General features: G+C 39.0%; 2 protein-coding genes across 2 annotated transcripts; one reads left to right on the top strand and one right to left on the bottom strand.

Annotated features, from left to right (window-relative positions):
• Window positions 1–1,387: 1,387 nt before the first annotated feature.
• lsg1 (large 60S subunit nuclear export GTPase 1) lies at window positions 1,388–18,477 on the bottom strand. Its single transcript, XM_038301696.1, has 14 exons — window positions 18,253–18,477; window positions 17,932–18,058; window positions 16,571–16,691; window positions 16,401–16,487; window positions 16,181–16,267; window positions 5,824–5,884; window positions 5,549–5,725; window positions 5,084–5,380; window positions 4,809–4,910; window positions 4,578–4,721; window positions 4,377–4,500; window positions 4,217–4,296; window positions 2,225–2,398; window positions 1,388–2,140 (listed from the first exon to the last, which is right to left on the bottom strand). Exons 1-14 carry the CDS (start codon window positions 18,349–18,351, stop codon window positions 1,961–1,963), a joined length of 1,860 nt encoding a protein of 619 aa, XP_038157624.1. The 5' UTR covers window positions 18,352–18,477; the 3' UTR covers window positions 1,388–1,960.
• A 4,234-nt stretch (window positions 18,478–22,711) lies between these two features.
• On the top strand, window positions 22,712–24,951 carry fam43a (family with sequence similarity 43 member A). Its single transcript, XM_038301694.1, has 2 exons — window positions 22,712–22,852; window positions 22,958–24,951. Coding segments are annotated over exons 1-2 (1,062 nt in total). The 5' UTR covers window positions 22,712–22,851; the 3' UTR covers window positions 24,019–24,951.
• Window positions 24,952–26,853: the final 1,902 nt, after the last annotated feature.

Below are 26,853 nucleotides of genomic sequence, written 5' to 3'. Positions count from 1 at the left end.
AACGAATTTTTTCACTCCGTGTGAATATTTTTGGAATGAACGAGGAAACGATCATCAAAACATATCGTTTATCCAGCATTGCCATTTTGGAGCTGTTGGGGGAACTCCGAATGGATTTGGAGCCAGCCACAAGGAGGACCCACGCAATACCAGATATCACAAAACTCCTTGCAACATTGCACTTTTTTGCATCTGGGTCATTCCAGCGTACGGTTGCAGCGAGAGCTGGGATCTCCCAATCTCGTTTTTCAGAAGTGCTGTCCGACGGGGTCGGGGTTCTCCCCCTGCGCCTGTGGAGCAACGTGCCAAATGCTGCGGGGATCTCATCCACAGTCACAGGCCAATACAAAACACCTGTTTTTTTTTTTTTTTGTTTTTACTGCAGCACATACTACCTTAGGGAATAAAGGTTGCCAATTTATATATATATATATATATATATATATATATATATATATATATATATATATATATATATATATATATATATATATATATATATATATATTTACTTATTTTTTTTTTGTTGGGGGTCACTGTAAGATTTAAATTTCTTAATGCACTAGTTTGTACAGACTACAAACTACTTTGCCGCAAACCACAAAACGCGCAAAACCATCATTTAAATAGGGCGTCTCCAACAGTTTTGCACCTTCCACCAGTTACGCAATCACTCTTGTTAAATCACCCGCAAACCATGGTTCAGCCCCTCGCGCAAAATTCCAGTTTGCGAGCGCAAATTACTGCACGCAAAATTGGATCTTGATAAATCCGGCCCTAAGTATTGAGAGAAGTTGCATTATTAGCTTAAAATAAAATTGGAGGGTGCAAGTCGAAAAGAGAAAAAGGACTGGATTGATGGGTGCACCATTCTAGAGTAAGAAAAAAAAAAAAACACATCACTCCGGGTTTTTTTTTCTTTTCTTTTGTGAACAAGGATAACTAAGTGTTTTGGTCACATGCTGTCATCAGTTTACTCAGGTCACGTTTGAGAGGTTGGACTAATTGATTTAGGGATGCAGCAATTTCCCAACATGATCACCTCTTCAACATAAGTTATTCAAAGAAACATTGTTTTTGACTCTGCCTTTTATGGAAGCAGCAGGTGCATCCTAATCTATTTGACATTTTCTTTATGCTGTTAGTATAGTCTGGAATGGCAGTGATTTCATTTTATCATTAAACCGCTGCCTTTGCAGGGAGATCAATCAAATTTTCTGCATGTTTTTCCCTCTGTATCTTCACTAACTGAATCCTGTTGTGTGACACAAAACGGAATCAAATCCTCCAGTGCTGCCTTGGTTCTGTTGGACCAGGAACCAAGGCTTGGTTTAAATGAAAGCAAAATCACGGTCTTCAAACAATAAATAGCAACAAAATAAATTCATGTTGTCACATCTGTTTTAATTTCAGCACTGAAAAATATATACCTTACGTAATCAGATTCCAATAAATCTTTTAAAAAAAAGCAGTGAATTGAGCTAAAATGGTTTTCTCATCGAGCCTTCACTCCAAAGGTGGGCTGATGTTGCAGTCTGCTGCAAAATATTGACAGACACATTTTTCTTTAGCAGTCACTGCCTGTTTTTGCACCATAGTTATGGAAGTCACTGACAACAGTGTTACACTGGACGTGCACTTCAGTCGTGTCGTGAGAAGACACTGCAGGTCAAAGGGAACCTTTCCTAATTATGTAAAAAAAAAAAAAGGATATATGCAAGCGTCATGAAAATATTCTAAATATTTGGTGCTTCAACTCCAATCAACAACACAGTCCAGGTCATAAATGATTTCAACCATTTCTATCTGAATATAATATTAAGCAGCTCAGATCAAGACCTCATCCATATTCACAGATGAGAGGCATTTATGCACCTACATCAGAGACCTTAAGAGATTATTTATATTTTACTTTATTCCATTTGAAATCAGATGGTTAAAAGCAAAGTCCAGACAATCATCATGCGTCCAGATGCTTTGTAACCCGCCGGAGTTTCTCCTTCTTGTTTCTGTTGCTGTGTTTTTTCCAGGGCTTTTCTCCCGTTGCCTCTGATTGGGAGCTGACTGGTCCAACTGGTCCACTTCCAGGTTTGTAGCCCATGATGGTTTTGACTCCTTTTGTGAGTGCCCGGACATTATCCTACCAGGAAGAGCCCATCAAAGGTAGAAAACGTTTTTCCTCAAACAGATTATTGGTGCTAATGATCAGAGCATTCATTCTTACCTGATGGAAGAAGTTTTTATCAACAACATTTTCAATCCTCTTGATTTTCTGTGGTCTGTTTGTTACTGCGGAGATGTCCCCATTTTCAGAGTCTCTTTTCTGGAATTTGCCATGCCGAGGCTGAAAGTCTTCAGGATTAATGTGTGGAGGAGGATGGCAGTACAGAAGCTTGCCCTGTAGGGAGTAAACAGACAGGAACAGCAGGGTGTTTCAGAAATTATTGAGGACAAAAAAAAGGAAAATACATTTTTAATATAAAGTATCTGCGGGTAAAAAGAGGAACTTAGAAAAACAATAAGTACTTTTGATTCCAGCCTAGTAAGACTTTTATCTTCATGAGGGCCAGAGCTTTTATTTACAGAGAACACTAAAACCAAAAGTAGCTTTAATGACGTAATTGTAAGAAAAATCTTACATTTTTCCCCCCTATGGTAAGACAAATATATCAGAAAGATCAGCAAGGAGAACTTTTAGAAAATCTAAGAGTGTCATAAGCAGAGAAGACCACCACATAAACACTGTGATAATTAAGCACATAAACAACTATAACAGTTATAAATATGGAGATAAAATCAACTTTATCTTGCCCATAGGGGGAAATTAACTAGTTTCAGCAGCTGGATGGGCTATAGGGGTGTGTGCCCTTAGTAACATAATTTTCGAAAGGATAAATAATTAGTGGGAAAAATGTAGAATAACCAAACAAGAGTAGCAAAAATACATTTTTATAAAATATATTTTTATCTCTTTCATGGTGTGGCGATCATGGTACATTTCAAACAGGAACTTTGATGGAACGCCGCATTTGCCCTGTCCCTCTGGGTCTCTTGGCACCAACAACTATGATGGCTTTTTTTCACATTTTGTCTGAGGTTGGGGTTATGTTTTTGCTTTTTGCGCAGAGTGAGTTGTACTTTAAGGAGTAAAGAAATTGAAAGTAAAAGCAAAACTAAAATATATATGCAGACTCTCGAAGGAGTGCAATGATAAAGTCGGCAGCCATCAGTTATTTTGCTTGCTGCTGTCCTCTTATTAGCCTTGCTTTGCAGCACACGGTGATTCTGAGTTTCCAGGTTTCGCTGAAAAGCATAGGGAAAGATGCACAGACTCAACCAGCAAACCTCTTCAAAACCTTGTTCACAGTAGACTAGTTCATCTGTCAACGCATCTCTATTCTCCTACTACAGCTGAGCAAATAGCAGGACTGCTGGTCCATCCAGTCGGGTTTAGCACCTTTTTTTCATTCCTCTTGCCAAATCAAACAGCTTTATACAAGAAGGAAATCACATTAAGCTTTTGACAGGCAAGTGTCCACATTGAAATCAAATAGTCATAAAATGATCAGCATGGTGAGCAAATTTAAATCACGATTAGCATGTGGATGAGATACAGTCAAACATTTTGATGCTGTGTGAAAATCATTTAAAAAGCCAAGTTTCATCATGGTGACCTACCGTACATCTATTTTCTCTGGCTGTTGTGTTTGTAGTTTAGTTATAAAGCAACCGATTAAATCACTCGCAACAGCTGCAGTTGGAATGTAAAAAGTTAAATAAAACTGTTATTAAAACTTCATGTTTAGGAAAGATTCTCTTGATACAAGACAAAACAGCTTTTAAGAAAATGGACATTTATCAAATAAGCATTAATCAAAGATCAATCAACTTTAGATTCATTAACCAATGGATAACTAAAATCCCAAATAAACAAGTATTGTTGCTAAGCAACTCCATGACTCTTAAGTCTGATAATCAAATTGGCCTGTTATCAGATTCCAAAACATGGAGGGAGACTATTTAATGTTGGCAGTAGCCTTTAGGGGGCTAAACTTGGAAGTTACAGGTCTATTGCCTCTAGTGGATAGAAGTGCACTCTTACCCATGGCATGGTCTATCATTTTTCTTTTAACAGTTTAATGCATCATCCTAGAATCTGATTCCTGTAAGTACATTTAAATGAACTTCCCAAAATTCAACAAACAGTAAAACTCACATTGACATAATCCTTGAGGATGTACCGAGCTGACCTGGGCTGATCCGGCTGGCCGTGGGCGGTCATAAAACCTCTCATATCTGCAAAAATAATAAAGAATAACTCTGTAAAATCATTTTTTATTTCCTACAGAAAAGCATGAAACATGTGATGATCTTACATCCATATGCGGTCAGTAGCTCCTCAGAGGTGGGGGGCCTTTCGGGGTCTTCGTCTTCTCGTGGTCTAATGATGTTGATGCCATAGGTACATTCTAACACATGTCGAGGGATTGTCTGACATATGTGACAAATCCATTAAGGTCTAAAGGAACAGCTCAATTAGACTCAACAGCAACATAAAATCATTCAGGAAAGGATATCAGGGACGCTGCAGGTACATGATCCCTCATCTGGTCAATGGGCAGAATCCCAGAGCAGATCATCTCAGCTTTGGTAGAAACAAACGAGGGCATCACCAGGCCGGGGCAGTCACACAGACAAAGACCTGGCTCCACATAAAGAGTCTGAGAAGAGATTGAAATGGTCTAACTTTAGCTTCTGACAGAATGCATATGGAAAGAGTTTGATTAAGGATTAGACCCATTCCATACCTGAAAGTGCTTAGTGTGTCCTGGTGTGGCTGAAACCGACACCTTTTTGTTCCTCAAAATAGTGTTGATGGTGGAGCTCTTTCCAACATTAGGGTACCCAACCTTTTGAACAAAACACTAACTTATTTAATCTATTTCACAGATGCTTTCATGTGCAATAAAATAAAGGCTCCAACTATTTTAAAGGCACAATTTACACTCTAAGTAAAGAAACACATCAACCCAAAAGGAAAAATATATTCTCTTCCTAAAACCAAACTCAGAGTTTCACCCACCAGTCCTACTGTCAGCTGTCCTTCTTTACACTTGGAACCTTTGTGTGCCGCTTTAAATATTTCCAAGAGCTCATCTTTGTGTTGCAGTCGGCTGGAGTTGTGGAAGGAATCTCCAGAAAATCCTCCTTCAGCTTCCTCCTCGTCCTCTGAGCAGGTCTGCCAGTCCTCTTCATCAAGGGTTACGTTGTCATCCAGCTCTTCTTCTTGCTCTTCCTTTTTGTTCATGTCTGCACTGTGTGGAGAATCACCTCCCTCTGAATCACTCTCTACACTTTCTGGATCATCAACTTCCATGCCCTGAGAGAAAGAAATCAGGGTCAAGCTACTGAGTTTAAAGAGAACAAGAAAAAGACAGATTTACCCTCCCCAGAACCAGCTCAAACCTATCAATGTGTGGAATAGAACCAACATCCATATCGAAGCAGACCAAAAGTATTCAACTTTATCTAAGTAATTTCCCCTCACCTTTTCCTCTGCATCCAGCCTGTTACTTTCAGCCAAGGCAGACCAGAAAACAGCCCTGAGTCCCTCCTTCTCAAAATACTTTGCCCAGGCCTTCCGCTGCTCCCGGGTCAAAAGGTCTGCCTTGTTCACCAGCAGCATGTTTACCTTTTCTGGCGACACCTCTTTTACATATGCCTCCTGTTGGCAAAGTAGAACAAAATTACAGTCCTGTGATCAGAATGGTGCGATTCCGTTCTATATCGATCTAACACGATGTGGATTAAAAGAGGCCTTACCAGGTCGGCACATCTGAACAGCAGAGGATTCCTGGCATCCACGATCTGAACGACGATGTCACTGAAGAAAAACATAAGACATTAGTCCTCATAGCGAAAGCATACTATGCCTTTTCTAAAGTAGGGCTGGGCGATAGGGTTGTCAAAAGTATCGATACTGAAATGTTGTATCCGGGTACAATACTCGTTTTCAAAAGTATTGATACAGTGCTACCACCAGTGGCACCTAAGCAGTCATTCATCTAAGGTGCAGATTAGAGGGAAATGCACTTTCAGAACACTGTGTGATTGAATAATTCTGTGCACTTTTCAGTTTCAGACTTTTTTTCTGTAACAGGTGCAGCCGCTGAGAATGATTTTTGTTTCTTAAAGGAGAAGTTCGGTTTTTTACACTTTAAGCCCATTTTCTGTAGTGTCCAGGATGAAATCGAATGATCGACACCAAAAGTTTGACAATTGCTCCTGTCTCTGCTTTATGGCTCATTTAGAATCACCCCCTGGCTGCTTTAGAATGGCTTCCATTGTGCATGTCCGATAATGTCCTTAAAACAACCTTAAACGCTCTTTTTTTAAAATATGCTACTCACCGTGTCGTCAGCGCTGTTCAATGACGTTCCAAAAAAAGTTTCGTGAAGAAAAAACGTTCCTGTAGTGTTTTATTTAGCATTTTGTAAATCCCATTGAGTTCTGTTGGAATAGTCAATATTCCCCTGCCACCGGAAACGGAAATGGGGCCTGTTTACACAGTTGTAGTCTTTTCGCTTCACTCTGTGTACTCCGACGTCGAGGTGCTAACGTCTCTGTTAAACACTTTAAAAAACTCTGAAAATGGAATACGAAAGGTGGATTCTTGATTCTCGACGTCGGAGTACACAGAGTGAAGCGAAAAGACTACAACTGTGTAAACAGGCCCCATTTCCGTTTCCGGTGGCAGCGGAATATTGACTATTCCTACAGAACTCAATGGGATTTACAAAATGCTAAATAAAACACTACAGGAACGTTTTTTCTTCACGAAACTTTTTTTGGAACGTCATTGAACAGCGCTGACGACACGGTGAGTAGCATATTTTAAAAAAAGAACGTTTAAGGTTGTTTTAAGGACATTATCGGACATGCACAATGGAAGCCATTCTAAAGCAGCCAGGGGGGGATTCTAAATGAGCCAAAAAGCAGAGACAGGAGCAATTGTCAAACTTTTGGTGTCGATCATTCGATTTCATCCTGGACACTACAGAAAATGGGCTTAAAGTGTAAAAAACCGAACTTCTCCTTTAACCGGTTTGGTTAGCGTCATTGTTATGTGTGCAAAGCATAGCCAAGGAAAGAACACTTAATTTTAATTTTATAAGTTTTATATCAAGCTTGCTTACTATTGTGCACAGCATACAACCTTTATTGTATTTATTTATTAATGAAAATATTTCTGTAGAATTTTGGAGTCTTTGTTTTTATCCTTGTGGTATTGAAAATGGTATCGAGTATCGAATATTTTCCTTAGTATCGGTATTGAGTTGAAAAGTTTAGTATCGCGACAACCCTACTGGGCGATAATTCAATAACGATATATATCGATCGATAGACGTGTGGCGCAATAGAAAAAAAGAGGGTCGATAAAAGTTCGATAAAAAAGAAACGCAGTTTTCCTTCCTTCTCATTGTAGCCTAGCATGTAGGTTTATGCTAGTCACTGCTTCCTCCCAACCAATCACTCACAATCGCGGACCCAGGCATGCCGTCACAAAGCGCCGCCCTCTCAAACCACAACACAGAGCACATGAAGATGTGCAGCAAGGAGAGGCGGAGGAAATTGTTTCAAAGAAGGGTTTTTGTAGTTCGCCAGTTTGGCAGTATTTCGGTCATGGCAAGTCGGACAAAAACCAAACCACAGTCATCTGGAAAATGTGTCGGGAACCAGTGAAAACCAAGTCTGATAACACAACCAACTTTTTATTTTTTTTATCATCTCAGCCGCTCACACCCGCAGGAGTACGAGCTGTGTAGGCCCCGACGCGGCTCTCCTCCGAGGAATCTTCGGGAATATGTATATATATATATATATACACTATATTGCCAAAAGTATTTGCTCACCTGCCTTGACTCACATATGAGCTTAAGTGACATCCCGTTCCTAATCCATAGGGTTCAATATGACGTCGGTCCACCCTTTGCAGCTAGAACAGCTTCAACTCTTCTGGGAAGGCTGTCCACAAGGTTTAGGAGTGTGTTTATGGGAATTTTTGACCATTCTTCCAGAAGCGCATTTGTGAGGTCGCACACTGATGTTGGACGAGAAGGCCTGGCTCTCAGTCTCCGCTCTAATTCATCCCAAAGGTGTTCTATCGGGTTGAGGTCAGGACTCTGTGCAGGCCAGTCAAGTTCATCCACACCAGACTCTGTCATCCATGTCTTTATGGACCTTGCTTTGTGCACTGGTTCACAGTCATGTTGGAAGAGGAAGGGGCCAGCTCCAAACTGTTCCCACAAAGTTGGGAGCATGGAATTGTCCAAAATGTCTTGGTATGCTGAAGCATTCAGAGTTCCTTTCACTGGAACTAAGGGGCCAAGCCCAGCTCCTGAAAAACAACCTCACACCATAATCCCCCCTCCAACAAACTTTACACTTGGCACAATGCAGTCAGACAAGTACCGTTCTCCTGGCAACCGCCAAACCCAGACCCGTCCATCAGATTGCCAGATGGAGAAGCGCGATTCGTCACTCCAGAGAACGCGTCTCCACTGCTCTAGAGTCCAGTGGCGGCGTGCTTTACACCACCGCATCCGACGCTTTGCATTGCACTTGGTGATGTATGGCTTGGATGCAGCTGCTCGACCATGGAAACCCATTCCATGAAGCTCTCTGCGCACTGTTCTTGAGCTAATCTGAAGGCCACATGAAGTTTGGAGATCTGTAGTGATTGACTCTGCAGAAAGTTGGCGACCTCTTCGCACTATGCGCGTCAGCATCCGCTGACCCCGCTCCGTCAGTTTACGTGGCCTACCACTTCGTGGCTGAGTTGCTGTCGTTCCCAAACACTTCCATTTTCTTATAATACAGCTGACAGTTGACTGTGGAATATTTAGGAGCGAGGAAATTTCACGACTGGATTTGTTGCACAGGTGGCATCCTATCACAGTTCCACGCTGGAATTCACTGAGCTCCTGAGAGCGACCCATTCTTTCACAAATGTTTGTAAAAACAGTCTGCATGCCTAGGTGCTTGAATTTATACACCTGTGGCCATGGAAGTGATTGGAACACCTGATTCCAATAATTTGGATGGGTGAGCAAATACTTTTGGCAATATAGTGTATATTCAGTTCTGGGCAGTTTCCCACGTAGTTCTAACAATTGAGATAAAAATGCTGAGGGGCCAGAAACTTCAAAGTAATAACTCAGGTTAAAGCAGGAAACGGGGGCGGCGGCGGCGGTAGGGGGGGATTTATTTATTTGTTATATTTATTTTGGTCACTTCTCTGGTCACTTTAGTTTATTCTTTGTCAGTATTTAATACCATAACTCAGGTCTCTTAAGTTATTTTACTTTAAAACAATTCTGTTATAGTTAAAAAAGTTGGTTAAATAAAGATTTAATTCGAAGTCTGTGTTTGTGTTTTTTATTAAAATTAAATCATTTAGCAATATCATAAAAAGTCCAGGCAGAGCTGCACATAAAATATGGTTTCAAATCTTTTCAATAATTATCGATATCGATCAATATGCATTTTTTTTAATCGATAAGCTTTTTTTCTATATCGCCCAGCCCTATTCTAAAGTATCCTAGAATCTTAATGCCTGTCACCAATAACGATAAGCTACCATGTATTCTAACAGAACAAAGGAACACAAAGTACAGCTTAACTGTAAGGCTAAAGGAAAACTAAAACATGACATAAAGATCTGTAAATATTTTGTGCATCTGTAAACATCACTTTATCACCTTGGCACTGTACCTCTATATACAATACATGCTTTGGCTGCCACAGAGGTGTGTTAGCATGATAGCATTAGTAAATAAAGAGCATCATGAAGACCAAGTGCATTTAGTACGGTAGGCTATAAGTTCAAACACAATGATAAATAATAACTTGCCGTGCTTCCATCTAAATGTGATGCAAATTTTGAGTGAACAAAAAGTAAGAAAAAACAACAAATTAGACTTGTTTCCATCCATTGGAGTGAATTAACAAGGCCATCAAATTGTAACGTCATCATAGGTTGACATTATGTTTGTCTGCAGTAAACAAGGAGTAGAGGCATCAAGCTAGTGCAGACCACATATCAGTGATGGACAGAGGTTTTAATGAATGTGTTGCAATGGGGCAAGTCCACTTACTTTAGCATGTCAGCTAGTATTAGTGATGGTTCATGCAAGCAGAAACAGCTGATTAGTCATGTACCGTAATATAATCGCAGAATTTTATCAGTTATATAGGATTTTACATTTCCATCAAACTCTTCCAATTCAATACGTCCAAATTTGAAGAAAATAAAGATGAATAGAAACATGACTAATATAAACCCAAACTCCTGGACAAATAAGGTGACCACTGATCAGGGCAGCTGCCATAAGGCCCATGGAGACTTATGGAGAGGGCTGTGGAGATCCACACCTAAGGAGATCTGATGAAAGCAGTTCATATACATCTATTGCTACACGAGGTCACAAGCAATGAAGAAGGAGCTGAGATGAAAGCAATGATTTTCACGCCTAAATGTAAAACACTGGAAGAAAACTACTAATGCAGATAATCAGGGTTCCTACAGCATAAGGCAAGTTAAATTTAAGACTTTTTAATGCCACTTGAAATAAAAATTTAAGACCAAATTCACAAGAAAAACTCGCTTGCGACAACTTAACCCAAAGGTTTATTTTAACATAAACCACTGCACTAATGTTTCAAATTTTGAAAAACTTCCCATACAGGAAGAAAGCTAAAAATACACAGATGACAGATATATTTGAACAATTATTTAACTGAATTCACAAACTTTTGTTTCAGCAAGGAACAAAACAAATCACTTTTAAAGCCACAACATAACCAGTGATAAGTATTTTTTGTAGTTATTTTTCTTTGTATCGTTTTCTTAGTATGTTTGATTTGGTGATAAGTGGAGGCGTTGCAGAGACAAGGGTGGAACAAAACTGAGAAATATCTGCTGTTTCTGTGTAACTCGATTTTGACGCTTTGTGTTTCGTGCTTCGCATGTGCGCCTCCACTGCCTTAATTCCCATCATTCCAGGCTTGAATGACTTCTTGCACAAAATACACTGTGCCTCATGTATGTTCCCTGATACTGGTTTTAGCCATGGAGAAAACTCTTGGCTGGAGCCAATTTTCGTTACATGTAATGTACAGGTGCTGGTCATAAAATTAGAATATCATGAAAAAGTTGATTGATTTCAGTAATTCCATTTAAAAAGTGAAACTTGTATATTATATTCATACATTACATACAAACTCATATATTTCAGATGTTTATTTTGTTTAATTTTGATGATTACAAATGACAACAAATGAAAATCTCAAATTCATCATATCAGAAAATTAGAATATTACTGAAGACCAATAAAAACAAAGGATTTATAGAAATGTTGGCCAACTGAAAAGTATGAACATGAAAAGTATGAGCATGTACAGCACTCAGTATTTAGTTGGGCCTCCTTTGGCCTGTATTACTGCAGCAATGCGGCGTGGCATGGAGTCGATCAGTCTGTGGCACTGCTCAGGTGTTATGATAGCCCAGGTTGCTCTAATAGTGGCTTTTAGCTCTTCTGAATTGTTGGGTCTGGTGTATTGTATCTTCTTCTTCACAATACCCCATAGATTTTCTATGGGGTTAAGGTCAGGAGAGTTTGCTGGCCAATTAAGAACAGGGATACCATGGTCCTTCAACCAGGTACTGGTAGCTTTGGCACTGTGTGCAGGTGCCAAGTCCTGTTGGAAAATGAAATCTGCATCTCCAAAAAGTTGGTCAGCTGCAGGAAGCATGAAGTGCTCTAAAACTTCCTGGTATGTGGCTGCGTTGACCCTGGACCTCAGAAAACACAATGGACCAACACCAGCAGATGACATGGCACCCCAAACCATCACTGACTGTGGAAACTTTACACTGGACTTCAAGCAACGTGGATGAAGTGCCTCTCTTCTTTTCCTCCAGACTCTGGGACCTTGATTTCCAAAGGAAATGCAAAATTTACTTTCATCAGAGAACATGACTTTGGACCACTCACCAGCAGTCCAGTCCTGTTTCTCTTTAGCCCAGGCAAGACGCTTCTGACGCTGTCTGTGGTTCAAGAGTGGCTTGACACAAGGAATGCGACAGCAGAAACCCATGTCTTTCATACGTCTGTGTGTGGTGGTTCTTGAAGCACTCACTCCAGCTGCAGTCCACTCTTTGTGAATCTCCCCCACATTTTTGAATGGGTTTTGTTTCACAATCCTCTCCAGGGTGCGGTTATCTCTCTTGCTTGTACACTTTTTTCGACCACATCTTTTCCTTCCCTTCGCCTCTCTATTAATGTGCTTGGACACTGAGCTCTGTGAACAGCCAGCCTCTTTAGCGATGACCTTTTGTGTCTTGCCCTCCTTGTGCAAGGTGTCGATGGTCGTCTTTTGGAAAACTGTCAAGTCAGCAGTCTTCCCCATGATTGTGTAGCCTATAGAACTAGACTGGAAGACCATTTAAAGGCTTTTGCAGGTGGTTTGAGTTAATTAGCTGATTAGAGTGTGGCACCAGGGGTCATCAATTTTGAACCTTTTCACAATATTCTAATTTTCTGATATGATGAATTTGAGATTTTCGTTTGTTGTCATTTGTAATCATCAAAATTAAACAAAATAAACATCTGAAATATATGAGTTTGTATGTAATGTATGAATATAATATACAAGTTTCACTTTTTAAATGGAATTACTGAAATCAATCTACTTTTTCATGATATTCTAATTTTATGACCAGCACCTGTACACTTGCTCATATTTTCCAGACAAAAAGTTAATGGTGCATCTCCCAAACATCCCGGCCACAACAACGCTTTTATTGGTTCCGCTATCGGGATGGAACCAATAATGGCAAGCCTTTTTTTTTTTTTTATAATAAAAAAAAAATAATTGTCAATTTTAAGGTTTCATTTAGATTACAAAAATAAATCGTAATAAAAATAATCCTATTTATGATGTTTTAAAAATTAAGGCCTACGAAAGACTGATTTAAGACATTTTAATACCAATTAAGGCCTTACTTTTATTTTGAAGTATTCAATGACTTTTAAGACATTTTAAGGACCCGCGGAAACCCTGATAACCCCCCAAACAGTGCTGTTTTTGACAGCCATTTTAGATTTAGTCTTAGTCTTCAGGATGAAAACTATTATTAGTCTTAGGGCCGGATTTATCAAGATCCAATTTTGCGTGCAGTAATTTGCGCTCGCAAACTGGAATTTTGCGCGAGGGGCTGAACCATGGTTTGCGGGTGATTTAACAAGAGTGATTGCGTAACTGGTGGAAGGTGCAAAACTGTTGGAGACGCCCTATTTAAATGATGGTTTTGCGCGTTTTGTGGTTTGCGGCAAAGTAGTTTGTAGTCTGTACAAACTAGTGCATTAAGAAATTTAAATCTTACAGTGACCCCCAACAAAAAAAATAAATAAGTAAATATATATATATATATATATATATATATATATTTATAAATTGACAACCTTTATTCCCTAAGGTGGTATGTGCTGCAGTAAAAAAAAAAACAAAAAAAAAAAAAACAGGTGTTTTGTATTGGCCTGTGACTGTGGATGAGATCCCCGCAGCATTTGGCACGTTGCTCCACAGGCGCAGGGGGAGAACCCCGACCCCGTCGGACAGCACTTCTGAAAAAACGAGATTGGGAGATCCCAGCTCACGCTGCAACCGTACGCTGGAATGAACCAGATGCAAAAAAGTGCAATGTTGCAAGGAGTTTTGTGATATCTGGTATTGCGTGGGTCCTCCTTGTGGCTGGCTCCAAATCCATTCGGAGTTCCCCCAACAGCTCCAAAATGGCAATGCTGGATAAACGATATGTTTTGATGATCGTTTCCTCGTTCATTCCAAAAATATTCACACGGAGTGAAAAAATGCGTTCTCTGCGTCTCCTTGCTTTATTTCCATGTCTCCTTCTTGCGACAATAACCGCTGCCATGTATGCGCAATTACGCATACAGACCATTTGCACCTTCTTTTGAAACGTGTTAAATATAGAGTCAGATACCGTTAGCAAAATTGCGTTCAAGTTTGATAAATCACTTTGCGAGTGCTAAATTAATATATTTACATGTTCTCCTCCCACAAGACGCACTTTAGCGTGTAAACGCCCCATATTGCATATTCATTGCAGAAAAAGTACTAAATGGATCAGAGGTGCTATTTACCACGTTTTAAAGACCAAATGCTTTTAGCACGCTGTTGATAGATCAGTTTGTACATTTTTTAGCGTGCGCAGTGAAATAGCTCACGTTTTAATACACGCAAACCTTTGATAAATCCGGCCCTTAGTTACATTTTAATCATTACGATACTTAATAGTCGACTTAAACTTGAAAAGGTTTTAGTCTAATTTTATGTTGCAAAAAAAGTTAACATTTACAATTTCGATTTTTTACCACACTGACAACTCTATCCTAGATACTACAATAGCTGGGTATAGAATGCTGCAATGCAGTTCATCATTGCTGTTGGGCAGAATACTTTAATTTAAAGAATTCAAATAAACTTTATGAATTAATGCCCTACTTAAAAAAAAAAAAAAGTGTCACAAAAACTGTAAAAATGGCAGATCTAGTTCAACACATCATATTGGTTATAGCAGATAGACAAGCTAACAAAATGTGCATAAAGGAATGGTTTTAGACTTATGAGGTTTCCATCCCAAAGCAAACACTTTCTGATCTACTACGAATTATGTATGCACACAGATTAATTAAATCTTCATTGCTTCAAAAAAGCAATGAACGAAAACATTCTTTATATTTTGGCAATTTTGGCTTTATTTCTCCAATTTGCCCGTTGGTTACCACTTCTCAGCTGTCAAAATAGATTTAATAGATTTATTTGGTGCCTGCAGTTTGAATGACATACATGAAAAACACCTTCCGGCCACTGCAAACAGTAGCTGAAAATCGCGAAGAGGCGACTTGGTCATAGGCTGCTGTTAAACGGGATTCCTAGTAACAGCACACCGCCGGTGTACTGGGGTCTGAACGGCTCCGACAGCGAAATAATATTTGAAGGCAGGATTGTAAATCTTGATGAACTGACTGCACAGATGAGGTTTTCAGGTGGCTTTCTCACTTATTAATAATAAAATATATTAAAACTACTTTTTACCCACTGATCACAGCAAATATAGTTACAAGCAAAGAAAGGATAGGGTAGCTCACCCAAAGCGAATCACACCCACTTTTCGACCGCGCAGCAAGAGCAGCAAAGATGCTTCAGCCGTGCGTCAGAACTAAACTTGTACAAGCAGCAAAATATAGCAGCACGTGAGTATGTGCTGCTATATTTTTCTGCTCCTGCTGCTTGCGGTCTGAACGTAGCATAAAGCACAAACTCTGAGCTAAATGCATGCAAAAATGCATTTCTGCAAAAGCACACCTGGAAAGGCAGAGTTGGTAAGAGTTTAGCACGCAGCACCGGACCATTCTGGCTTATTTTTTTTATCGCTGCTGCTGCCATGATCCATCTGTGGTCAAGCAGAATATGTAACGCCATATGCCAGGTGAGCAGCATGAGCAAACAGGATGCAGCTGTACGGCTGATACTGCTTCACTTGTCTAACAGATTACAGCACAAGGATGCATTTTAAACGTCTGACAGACCACCCGCTAACAGTTAGATTTAGCCTTGTCTCATTGATGAAAACTCACACCCATGAGTCGTCAAGTTTTCGTCAACAAAGATCCATGTTTAGCTCAACAGATTTTATTATCGTCATGAAAAAAATGGAGCGTTAACAAAATAATTTCATCATTGTTGATGATAACAACACTGCCCCCAACACCATCTTCAATATAAAGTATAGAAGTGGTGGCATCATGCTGTGGGCACCCTGGCCTTCTGCAGGGACAGTGAAGTTACTTAAAGAAATGGAAAGATGAATGAAGGAGGACAATCTAGGAGGAGCGGTTCAGTTTGCTGGATGGCAACACTAAACATAAGAGACAGAACCTCAGACAAAGTCTAGAGTAAGAACCGATGCTGAATCTATGGCAAGAATTGAAATTTGAGAAACACATTGAAGTTTGTGGCAGTAAAGTCACAAAAAAGTATGAACTGCTCCTCAAAGCTCCGTATCCTTATTAACAGATCTCTTTAATTTTACCTTCTCTCGATAACTCTCCACAGCTGTCTCCAGAATTCGAGGTTCCTCTCAAACGGTGTTAGAATTAACTTCTGTTCCTCCTCCAATCTTTGAAATAATATCAAAATTACAGTTAAACACATATGCAACAAAAGTGAGCGTTCAACATTCAGCAGTAGCTCTAGAGGAAAACTATAGGAGGGTCCAGTATCAAAATAACTTAGAAAGAATTAATGCATACTGAGCAAGTTCTCGTCTCCACTGCAAGAAGCTGTCTTTCTCTGCCTGCTGAAGTACATCTGGAGTGGTACTTTCATCCCAGTGAGGACTTAAAAAAAAAAAGAAGAAAAACATGCTTTAAAACCAAAGTCAATCAAATGTTTAGATTTCGAACAGGTGTTTTCCGCTTACCGCCGAGGAATTCTGAGGAAATGCTTGTTTTCTTCATGCAGCTTCTTTAACCTGCTTTTCTCCTCAGCTGTAAGCAGCCCTGCTCTGGCTTCGGCTGGAACAAACTTTATGTTGAGTTTCTCTGAGAAACCAGAAAGAACAATGTTGGAGTGGATGATACAGGAGTAATGAAGTCCATCAGAAGCTGCTTTAAACTGCTAGTGGCATTATCCTCCTCAAAACACACAACGTTTAATTCACATATGTCAAATTCTGACCCAGATGACTGACTGATTTATCTGTAAATACAGAAATAAATAGCTACTGCAAGATGAGTCTATCTATCCTCCCTCTCATTCACTGACTGGTTGATGATGGATAGACCAACACTGTTATTCCAAAATTTTTCTTTTAATGCTGTTAGACATTTATGCATTAAAACATGCTTTGGAACTAGGGCTGAAACAATTCATCGAATTAATCGATTATTTAAATAATCGTCAACTCATTAAGTAATTAATAAATCACTACCTAGAGCATAGAGACTATAAAACATGCCTTTAGTTGACAGAGGAACCCACTTAGAGCAGTAATTATATTAAAATTGTAAAAAAGATGAAAATAAAAGAATGTCTGTTGATTCTCCTTAGGCTTATATGGTAATTTGGATTGTAAATTTGTCAACTTCGTTTGGGTAAAAAAAAACAACAACAAAAAAACAATAAAATGCGTATAAATCAGTTTTAAAAAGTTTCTGACCTAGAGAGAAATCCTAGATCAAAAGCTGACAACTACCGTTATCTCTAAAAGAGAAGAAGACTTTTCCTACAAATAGGTTTTCCGATCAGAGAAAAAATAAGACATTTGGCCAAAAGAGCTTTAATGAAAAAAAAGAATAAATACCAATGTCAAGCACAGCAACAGGAGTGGCATGGTTGGCTGCAATGGTTAATAATACATTTTATAAGGGGATTATATGATAAAAAGATAACGGTCTCACAATTATTCAAAACACAAATCATGATCAAAGCAAACTTAAATTTGTTTTGAATTTAACAAAGCAAGATAAAATCAAGCCTGTGGAAAGATCCAAAGTTATTTTGAATATTTTCGAATTACACAAAATACTAAAGAGTTTTTTTTTTTTTTAAACATCAGCCAGAATTAGACCAGATGTTTTGTAGTGGCTACAAAAAGGTTTAGGTTTCTTAATAACTTCCTCATGTTCAATGATTTTAACATCTGTGAAGGTCTATTTGAGTATTTATAAATAGTGGGTTAGCTGCACTTTTCAGTTCTCTGAGAGAACTTGAGAAAGGGATCAAACTCATTCATATCAACAATGTAGAGAGTATTTAACTGGCAGCATGGCTGTGTTTTACCTGCAACAAACTCTGTTCCTGCCAGTTCAGCTGTGGCTAGAAAGTCATCCATGGAGCTCTGCTCTGTCACTGACTGCAGGTTCAAACGGCCCCAGTCATAGCCATCATTCAGTTCACTGGTGTGGAGCTGGAAATGTGAGATTAAAAAAAGATAAGTACATAAATAAATAAATAAATACATGCCATAATTCACACTTTCTCAGAAGTGATGCTGCATATATATATATATATATATATTTTTTTTTTTTTTATCGAAAATATATTTGAATTCCTGACAGATATTTCCACCTGTATGTAGTGCTAACTGTAGTCATGTCTTACCCACGAATCTCCCCTCTTGTTCCCCCGGCCCGCCTGGAGCCTCTCCTTCATCAGTGCTCTACCCAGTCCAGCTCCTCCTCCCGCTTTCTTCTTTCCCATAACGACGTCTGAAATATTCTACACTACAAAATAGAAAAGAAGTATAGGACTTTAGGTGTATAAAAAAAGCGTTATATGCCTACAACAGTCTAAACACATGTGCACTGCCTTGTTGTCCTGAACTGTGGAAGTGGAACATACCAACATCGAACTTCCGGTGTTTGCTTTAAAGCAACGCAACATATTACCAGTAAGCAAAATTCAAAACAATGATTATGTTACATCTTATATATTATAGTCACTAATACACTTATATCGATTTAATATGCCTATTTTGTTTGTGGAAAAATAGCTATATAAATATCTAGAATAATAAAAAGTGGTTTCTCCCATGAAGTTGTCCAGCTCTTAAATAAGCTCTGAAGAAACTAGCTCTCAAATGATTGCTGTTTCCACAAGATCAGAAAGGAGATTCAAAGTCGAAAATCTGCATTATTTTTTTTTGGTACTCTTACTTACTAAACGTACTAACTTATTAAAAATGTTTTACAAGTTATTTTCCCTGTAAACGTAGCAATATCAAGGAACGCAGTTTCAAGATAAAACCCCTAGATGGCAGCATAAAACCTTTACTGTTAAATAATCAAAATCTTTTCTTCTTTCTTTTTCATGACATACTAGAAATTGTCACAATTTTCTATTTATTTGTTATACTCTGAAGGACTGCTGGTAGTTATTTTTGATGGTTTAAAAAAATGAAATCCTAAAATGGTAGGCCCATGCTTATTACACTAATACCTCACACCTACTGAGTTATGAAATCCATGTCTGGATTGGTCCATATTTAATACAGAACATTAAACGGTCCTGATCTGTTTGGGTTTTCCCAGCAGATTCAAGAGGAATATGGATTTAGACTTTTAAGTTGCTGCGATTATGACTGGCAACTCCAAACGATGATTACAAAAATCTGTTTATTTCTTTTCGATTCTGTTTTTCAAAATACCCGAAAGATTACACAATTTTATATTTTAATCTGATTGCTTGCTTTTAAAAGCTTAGATATTCTTCAATAAAGGCGTACAAAAGTAGGCTAACACAAATCTTAGAGTACATCTTTTGTCTATTCTTCCTATCTCTGAGTAATGTATAGAATATATAGAAAGTTTTTTGTGTTGAAAAAAACTCTAAATCAAGTCACAAATCAAAACTGCATCACACTGATAACATCATACTAATAGAATTCCACTCAAATGCTTTTTTTCTGCTGCATTTTTTCACTAGGCCTATATATATTTGTTTGTTTTTGCACTGCCCTAAACTTCCCTATCAATGTGTTTTTGCACCATGTTTTTCTCCCACGCTGTTTACATTTGAACACTGCTGCACTTTATGGAATGGAAATGTTCATTTCACTGCTAAGCCGCTGCTCATTTACTGCCTGAAAGCTGTACAAAACAAAATTTAGTTTGCCAAAATTTAGCCTTAGACAGCAAAGTTGTCTAAGGCTAAATCTAAGAATATCATTAAACTGTGATGGAGACTATTTTTTGTAAAACAACGCTTTATAAACAAAATTAACATGAAATATATGTTTATACGCTTTAGATTTTAGTTGAAACACTCTAATTTCCTACTAACATCCTTTCTTATTTGTTTTCAATAGCTGTGTCAGAATAATGGATACAGGGGCAGAGCTAGATCAGGGGCCACTTGACAACAAAAACACTGTGGTTAATTATGCATATCACTATACTAACATTAAAGATGATAAGCACAGAATTCCTGCTCTTTTCAGAACTAGATTTTGTCTGTTATGGGGTAAACAGAAGATAATGTGTCTCTGCAAGTCATCTAGGAGTCTTCAGTGAAATCATAGATAAATAACTGTTTTAATACAAACTTATTAAATAATTAATATATGTAGATGTTAATACTTGTAAATTTTATGCAGAATGATTACTGACAAAAGTAGGTAAGTAATGACAATGGAAAAGATGTTTGCTCAAAACTCAAAACCTGAAAGAATTTGATCCACTATACCTTTTACCGGTACTTAGAAAGAACAGATGTTTGAATATATTCGTATATTTGTTAGCAAAGGTTTTTCTTTATTTATAAAATACGAATGTTTTGCTTGTTACTTTCAAGTTGGAACAGTGTAGATTGGCTGTGAGGTTCTGGTGCCTATCTACTTTCCGCCACCCCTCAGTGTACAGTACATTGGTTATTGCCTGGCCACCCTTGTTAAAATTCTAGCTACGCCTCTGCTTGGGTAGAAGAAAAGAAATTAGCTTATAACTGTCATGTATAGGAGGCTACCCCGCAATAAAATTAAATGATGTGTGCAATCGGCAACGGCGTAACGACACAACAATAAGCAACGGCAATAAGCAACATTATGGGGGGGGGGGGGGGGGGGGGGGGTGACACGAGATGTCTCCATTCATCTCCTGGTCGCAATCTTCACTCATTGTAGCAGCAACGTCCACCATTCCCTCTTTGGTTCAAAGAAAGAAGGTTTTTATTTTGGGAAGTTTGTTCCGCTCTTCCAGCAATTCTTCTTTCCTTTTTCTTTTCTGGAATCAGCTCAAGTACCTCTATTGGTACCAATCGTCGCTAACACATTGTACGTAACGGTTATGGTTTTAATCTACGCTCTGGATTACCCATAATTCCAAGTTGTAGTGTAAAAAATAAAATACTGAAATACATTGTTCTTTTAAGATTTTTATTGCGGTTTGAAACATATTGTATGACTGTATTTTTTACCAACCGTCTAATGAACTATACACAGTTATTAACATAGTAATTAAAAGTACCACCGTCTGCTTTGCTATTGGTGTCGTGTTTAAACGGCTCATCATCATGTTGAAATCTGGCATGTGTTGAGGTATAAATAAGGTCCAGTCAGACATTTCATATCAGGTGGGCTTTAGAGAAATTTTTTGCACCATTAGATCTGCAAAGAGACGTCCTACTCCACAGCTATGTAGGGGGCCAACCATGTGTCAGTGACGGGGCCCCTAAGAGGTCGGGGGCCACTGAGCAACTGCAGTCTCTGCTTACCAATAGTTATGTCATTGGCAATCGGTGTAATTTTTTTATTAAAAGGGATAATGTAGCTCCAGCTTAAATGAATGACTTCAATTGTTGACAAGTAATTGAATTACCGTAATATATTCACTTGGGCAACTTAGAAACTAAATAAAATTGGATCAACTTGGTTAAATTATTTGTTATGAAATGAAGCAGTTAATTTCAGCTGGAGCTGCCTTCTCTTTTTAGAGTGAAGTGAATAAAATGTTAAATTATACTCCGACTAATTAAGTTTTACCCTCATTCAATGGTGTAGCGACACAACAATAAGCAACATTATCTGGGTGAAGTACAAAACTCTGGATTACCCAGAATTCCAAGTTGTAGTGTAAAAAATAAAATACTCAAATACATTGTTTTAAGATCTTTATTGCGGTTTGAAACATATTATATGAGGGTTGGTTTTTTTTAACCAACCATCTAATGAACTATACAGTTATTAACATAGTAATTAAAAGTACCACTGTCTGCTTTGCTATTGGTGTTGTATTTAAACGGCTCACCATAATATTGAAATCTGACATATAATGGGGTATAAGTAAGATCAAATCAGGTGTTTTTTTTTGTCTTTTTTTTTCATTAATGACTTTTACTTTTTCACTTTTTATGCTTTTTACAAAAATTTTTTTTCCCAATCCAAAACTTTATTGAAAAGTTGCAAATTACAAACCATTGACAAAAAAACTATCACAAGATATAGAACTGTATCTCCAAAATAAGAGTTCAATGATGGGGTACAATTAAAATTAAGATAGAACAACTTAAATAGATAACGGAAGAGATAAAAAAAAAAAAAAAAGGCAAGATATATTGCATTTCTCCAAATATTTCCTGAATTACGTTAACAGTGTGTATACATTTTTTTAATTGCTGATTCTTTGGATACAATTGAAGTTTTTTTTTAAATCATTTTCAAACACAGGGAAGTAAGGTCGACCTTTGGAAATTTTGGTTTTGTGTAGCCTATGTGGAATTTTGCAATTAGAATTATCAAGTTAACCTAGATCATCAAGTTTCCTATCATTATTAGTAGCCTATAGTGTAAGATAATATATTTGGCTTGTAATTTAATTGGTGTGTTGGAGTGTGATATGATGTAAACCTCAACTTCTTTCCAGAATATCTGTGAAAATTTACATTAAAAAAAATAGAAGCTCAGGTGTGTTTAAAGAGGAATTTTTCCGCATCTTTGTGTCTGTAATCAGGATTCTTATTTCCTGCGTACTCTGCTTACCGATATTTACACGATTGCCCTCATTTAAATATATATGTAAAAGGTAAAGACTCACAAGAACGGATCAGGAGTAAAATGGTTTAGTCCACCCTACGCGCGGTCCGTCATGGTCTCTCCCTGTATATAAAGGAGGAATCTGCTCCCCGTACAGCAAACAGACTCAGCTGTGCGCTCTTGGGTCGGTGAGCGGATAATGGCCAGAAGCTTTTGCTGTGATGGACACATAAAGTACGTTGTCTTCTCCGCTCAGTTCTCCCAAAGTGGCTCATAACTGAAGCTCTCCGATCACTTCTAGGATTTTTATAGTAACATCATTTTTTTTCTCGTCCCCAGTGTTGCTGTTGAACGGGAACAGCGGTAAAATGCTGCCGTGGAAGAAGAACAAGTTCGACCTGATCGAGGAAGACAAGCAGTCCAAGCAGAAGGGCTATGCGGTGAGCCTCAACTACTCCGCTCTCACCTCCTTCGCCAAGTCCTGCCCGGAGAGCGCTCTCAACCGGGTGGGCAGCATGTTCAAGTCCAAGCGGAAAAAGGTGAAGATTACCAGCGAGGACCCCACGTACACGGTGCTCTACCTGGGCAACGCGACCACCATCCAGTCCAAGGGGGACGGCTGCACGGACGTGGCGGTGAGCAAGATCTGGGGGAAGAGCGAGATGGGGAAAAGCGGCACCAAGATGAGGCTGACCGTCAGCTCGCAGGGCATCCGGATGGTGCATGTGGACGATAAAGCCAGGAGGCCGGGACACCTCTACCTGCTGCACCGGATCACCTACTGCGTCGCGGACCCGCGGTTCCCCAAGATCTTCGCGTGGATTTACAGACACGAGATGAAGCACAAGGCGGTGATGCTGCGCTGCCACGCAGTGCTGGTGTCCAAGCCGGAGAAAGCTAAAGCCATGGCTCTGCTGCTCTACCAGACCTCCGCCACAGCCCTGGCTGAGTTCAAAAGGCTGAAGCGGAGAGACGATGCCCGTCACCAGCAGCAGCAGCTCATCGGGGAGCAGACCATCCCTCTGGTCCCGCTCAGGAAGCTGCTGAACGGACAGTGTTACTACAAACCCCCGGTGGAGCGCAGCCGCAGCGCGCCCAAGCTGGGCTCCATCACCGAGGACCAGCTGGGGGAGGAAGAGGAGGAGAAAGCCATGCACTTTGAGTGCGAGGACATTTTAGAATCGGACTGCATCAATGAAAAACACGAGTTAACTCAGATCATTAACGATCTGGGGGAGATGAGCATAGGGAACGACGTGCAGACTCTGAAAGCTGACCTTAGGGTCACCAGACTGCTCTCTGGGGAGAGCACAGGGAGCGAGTCCTCCATAGAAAGCAACCAAGAGCCTCCCCCACTCAGCAACGGGCTGGGGGAGGTCAAGGTGCTGGAAGTAGCCTAAATGTTGATTATCTGTGCCTCACTGCAGCCTTGTTTATTTGAGCCACATTGTCTCCATGAGCAACACATGCAGAAATGCACCGACCACCTCTCCACTTTCCCGTTTTGACCATCCAGATATTATTAGGTTAATTAATCTGATTGAAACCTGGTAAAATTTAAAGTAGATATCACATATAAATAGTGAATGCCCTTGTCTGACCCAGTCAAAGAGTAAAACTGGTAGAACTTAGTTTTAAACTAGTTTGCATTCAGATTCCAGTCATGGATCACAGCCAATTACTGGTCGGTGCATGTCTAAACATTTGTGCTCTGTGTGGAGCATCTGATATGTGCCTCAACAACTAAAGGAGAGAAGCTCACTGTTGGGTTTGAAGCTACTGCCGCACACAAACTTACAATCATGCTACTGACACTTTACCAGAAACGGCAACCATGGGAAAATGCACACCTGAGAGATAAGCCCCAATGTGACTGAGGATGGCTGCAGTAAATCTGCCTCTTCTGGTTTAAGAGGATTTGTTGCAGCATCAAGGTTGTTCACTTAAGGTTTATTTCTCACTTGAAACATTGTGATCCAAAAGAAGCAGCATTCCGTTTATTTTTTTGTTGGTTTTTTGTAAAAGCACCTTTCCGTCTTCAGTGCTCCAGTGGGTCAGAATAAACCCCTCCTCATTTTCCTGAAGAGAGCTTCTGTGACATCCTGCTTTACTTTTGCACTGTTGACAATTATGTACATAATGTATGCCGCTAGGTTGTCTCAGACATAAATGTCATATCTTTGCTGTGCAAAAGAGGAAAATAAAACATTTATGTACTAAGTTGTAATATATGTTTTAGCTATAACAAAAGTTGTTTTTAAAAAAAATATAAAATGTGGTTTGATATGTGAACCTCATTGAATTCTCAATAAAATGAAAACATGAAGTTCCTACATGTGTTTTTCCTTTTGTCATAGTTGTGTAGATATGAGCCTGTTTGCAGTAAGAAGGGAGATCTGTGATGAATTAAAGTTCACATGTAGGCTTTAAAGTGTGAAGCAACATTTCTCCCTGGGATTTGTTATGGTTGTAAATATGTAGTTGGGTTAGAGGCTCTCATGAATCCTCATTTCTAGGAAAGAAAATGCCTTCCAGGGAGCAGGATGTAAGACATTTAGCTCTAGGACATCTGTTCATTCAGCAGGACTCACATGAGAATCTTAGCACAAGACTGCTGAAGCATCACATGGATCTACTAACAACTTTGGCATCCTAAATCATCTTTAGAGGTGTAATCCCGTGTAACACTGAATGCTTTGAATCATGAAAGTTAAATTTTTTCTCTTATGGTCTCAGCTAGTCTGTAGTTTTTCTTTGATCTGTTACTAAAATAATCAGCACAGTAAGTGGAAGAGCCGCCCATAATAAAAGTTCTCAGTTCCACTTTATGAGATGTCACAATGCGCTCCATGTGTGATATAACCACGGAGATGCATCTCATGCCACCTCATTAGACCTTTGGCCAGAGGAAGGCGTGACTGGGTGACTTCTGCTGCGTTAAATTTAGACAATCCTCAACTTCACTTCCTTTTTTTTTTTTTTTTTTTTTTATACAGAGAGTGCCAAGCGTCAGAATTTATGCCTTTCAGTTGTTTCGTCAGTGTTCAGTGTTGCAATGAATGACACCACTACTATATTAGCTTTTTCTACCATCTTCAGCAGAAGTATGCCTTTATTTATCACCCTTGTACCTGTTGATTGTCGCAGTAAACTCATAAACTTCAATGTATTTTATTGATTTATGTGATAAGTCAAGACAAAGTGGGATATTTTATAATAAAATAAAAGGATTCCCAATTTTCAGAACGCTTACAAGGACAGTTCTGATAAGCTTATCTCTTTTGTCCACAATCTGCTTGAAAAAATGCTTTGTTTAACCACCTTTCATAGCAGTTACAGCCGTAAGTCCTTCAGAATATATATCTCACTTTGTCTTGTCTTTCATTGCACAGTGCCTCTTAAAGAGCTATTTTCTAATTTGGCCACAGATCCATATTTTCAATTAAGGCTTTTATCTCTATGGTTTCATCACACGGACAATGATGGTTCCATCTTATCCATTTAATTAGATCTCAGGTTGTTTGTTGCCTGTATCCTTATTTTCCTCCATTTAGCTCCATCCTTCTTTCTCTTCTCTCACAAAGGCAGCCAAACACCATGATTCTACCAATACCATGTTTCACCAAAGTAGAGGTTTTGCTTTAGCCAACACTGAAGCGAGGATTTTTGCAAATTTTTAAAAAGAGGCCATTTTCAAGGAACCGCTGTGAGAAAAGTGAGCTTCAATGACTGGCTGCAACAGTAGCTCACCACAGATATACTCCTGACAGTGTGCATGCTCAGAAAAAGAAAGATAACGTGGCGAGCACGTAGGACGGCCTAATGTAATCATATCACCAGAATGATTGACAAATAGGAGGATCCAACCAGAAATAAAAGATCATCCTCTAAACCTTTAAAGTGCTTTATAATACAATAGATAAATGAAAAGAGTTTTACAACAAATTTAAATACCATGAGACGGTAGCATGATATGTTCAGCATCTCTGATTTATTCAGGGAGTTTGTTCCACAGATGAGGAGCATAAAAGCTGCCTCACCGTCATAGTATCTAACTCTGGACATGGAAAGTACTGCCGAAAAAACAACCCTTTAAGCCTGAATATATTCATTAGGTGAACATATTCTGTAACCATGACTGTCCTAATGTGAGTGGAAAATTAATGTCTGAGTCCAGCTCCGGGAGCAGTGGGTAGCATTGCTGCCTTGGAGCAAGAAGATTCCAGGTTTGATTC

This window comes from Cyprinodon tularosa, unplaced genomic scaffold (assembly GCF_016077235.1).
Source record: "Cyprinodon tularosa strain WSP-4 unplaced genomic scaffold, ASM1607723v1 ctg471, whole genome shotgun sequence".
Taxonomy (NCBI): Eukaryota; Metazoa; Chordata; class Actinopteri; order Cyprinodontiformes; family Cyprinodontidae; genus Cyprinodon; species Cyprinodon tularosa.
This window is presented reverse-complemented; position numbering and strand designations above follow the sequence as displayed.

Excerpts from the sequence above, each read along its gene's own strand:
- lsg1 (XM_038301696.1), bottom strand. The coding sequence starts at position 18,351 with ATGGGAAAGAAGAAAGCGGGAGGAGGAGCTGGACTGGGTAGAGCACTG. Across the intron at positions 16,692-17,931 it reads AGGAACAGAGTTTGTTGCAG|AGAAACTCAACATAAAGTTT; the intron begins GTAAAACACAGC and ends CTGGTTTCTCAG. Across the intron at positions 5,885-16,180 it reads TGGAGAGTTATCGAGAGAAG|TGACATCGTCGTTCAGATCG; the intron begins GTAAAATTAAAG and ends GTTTTTCTTCAG.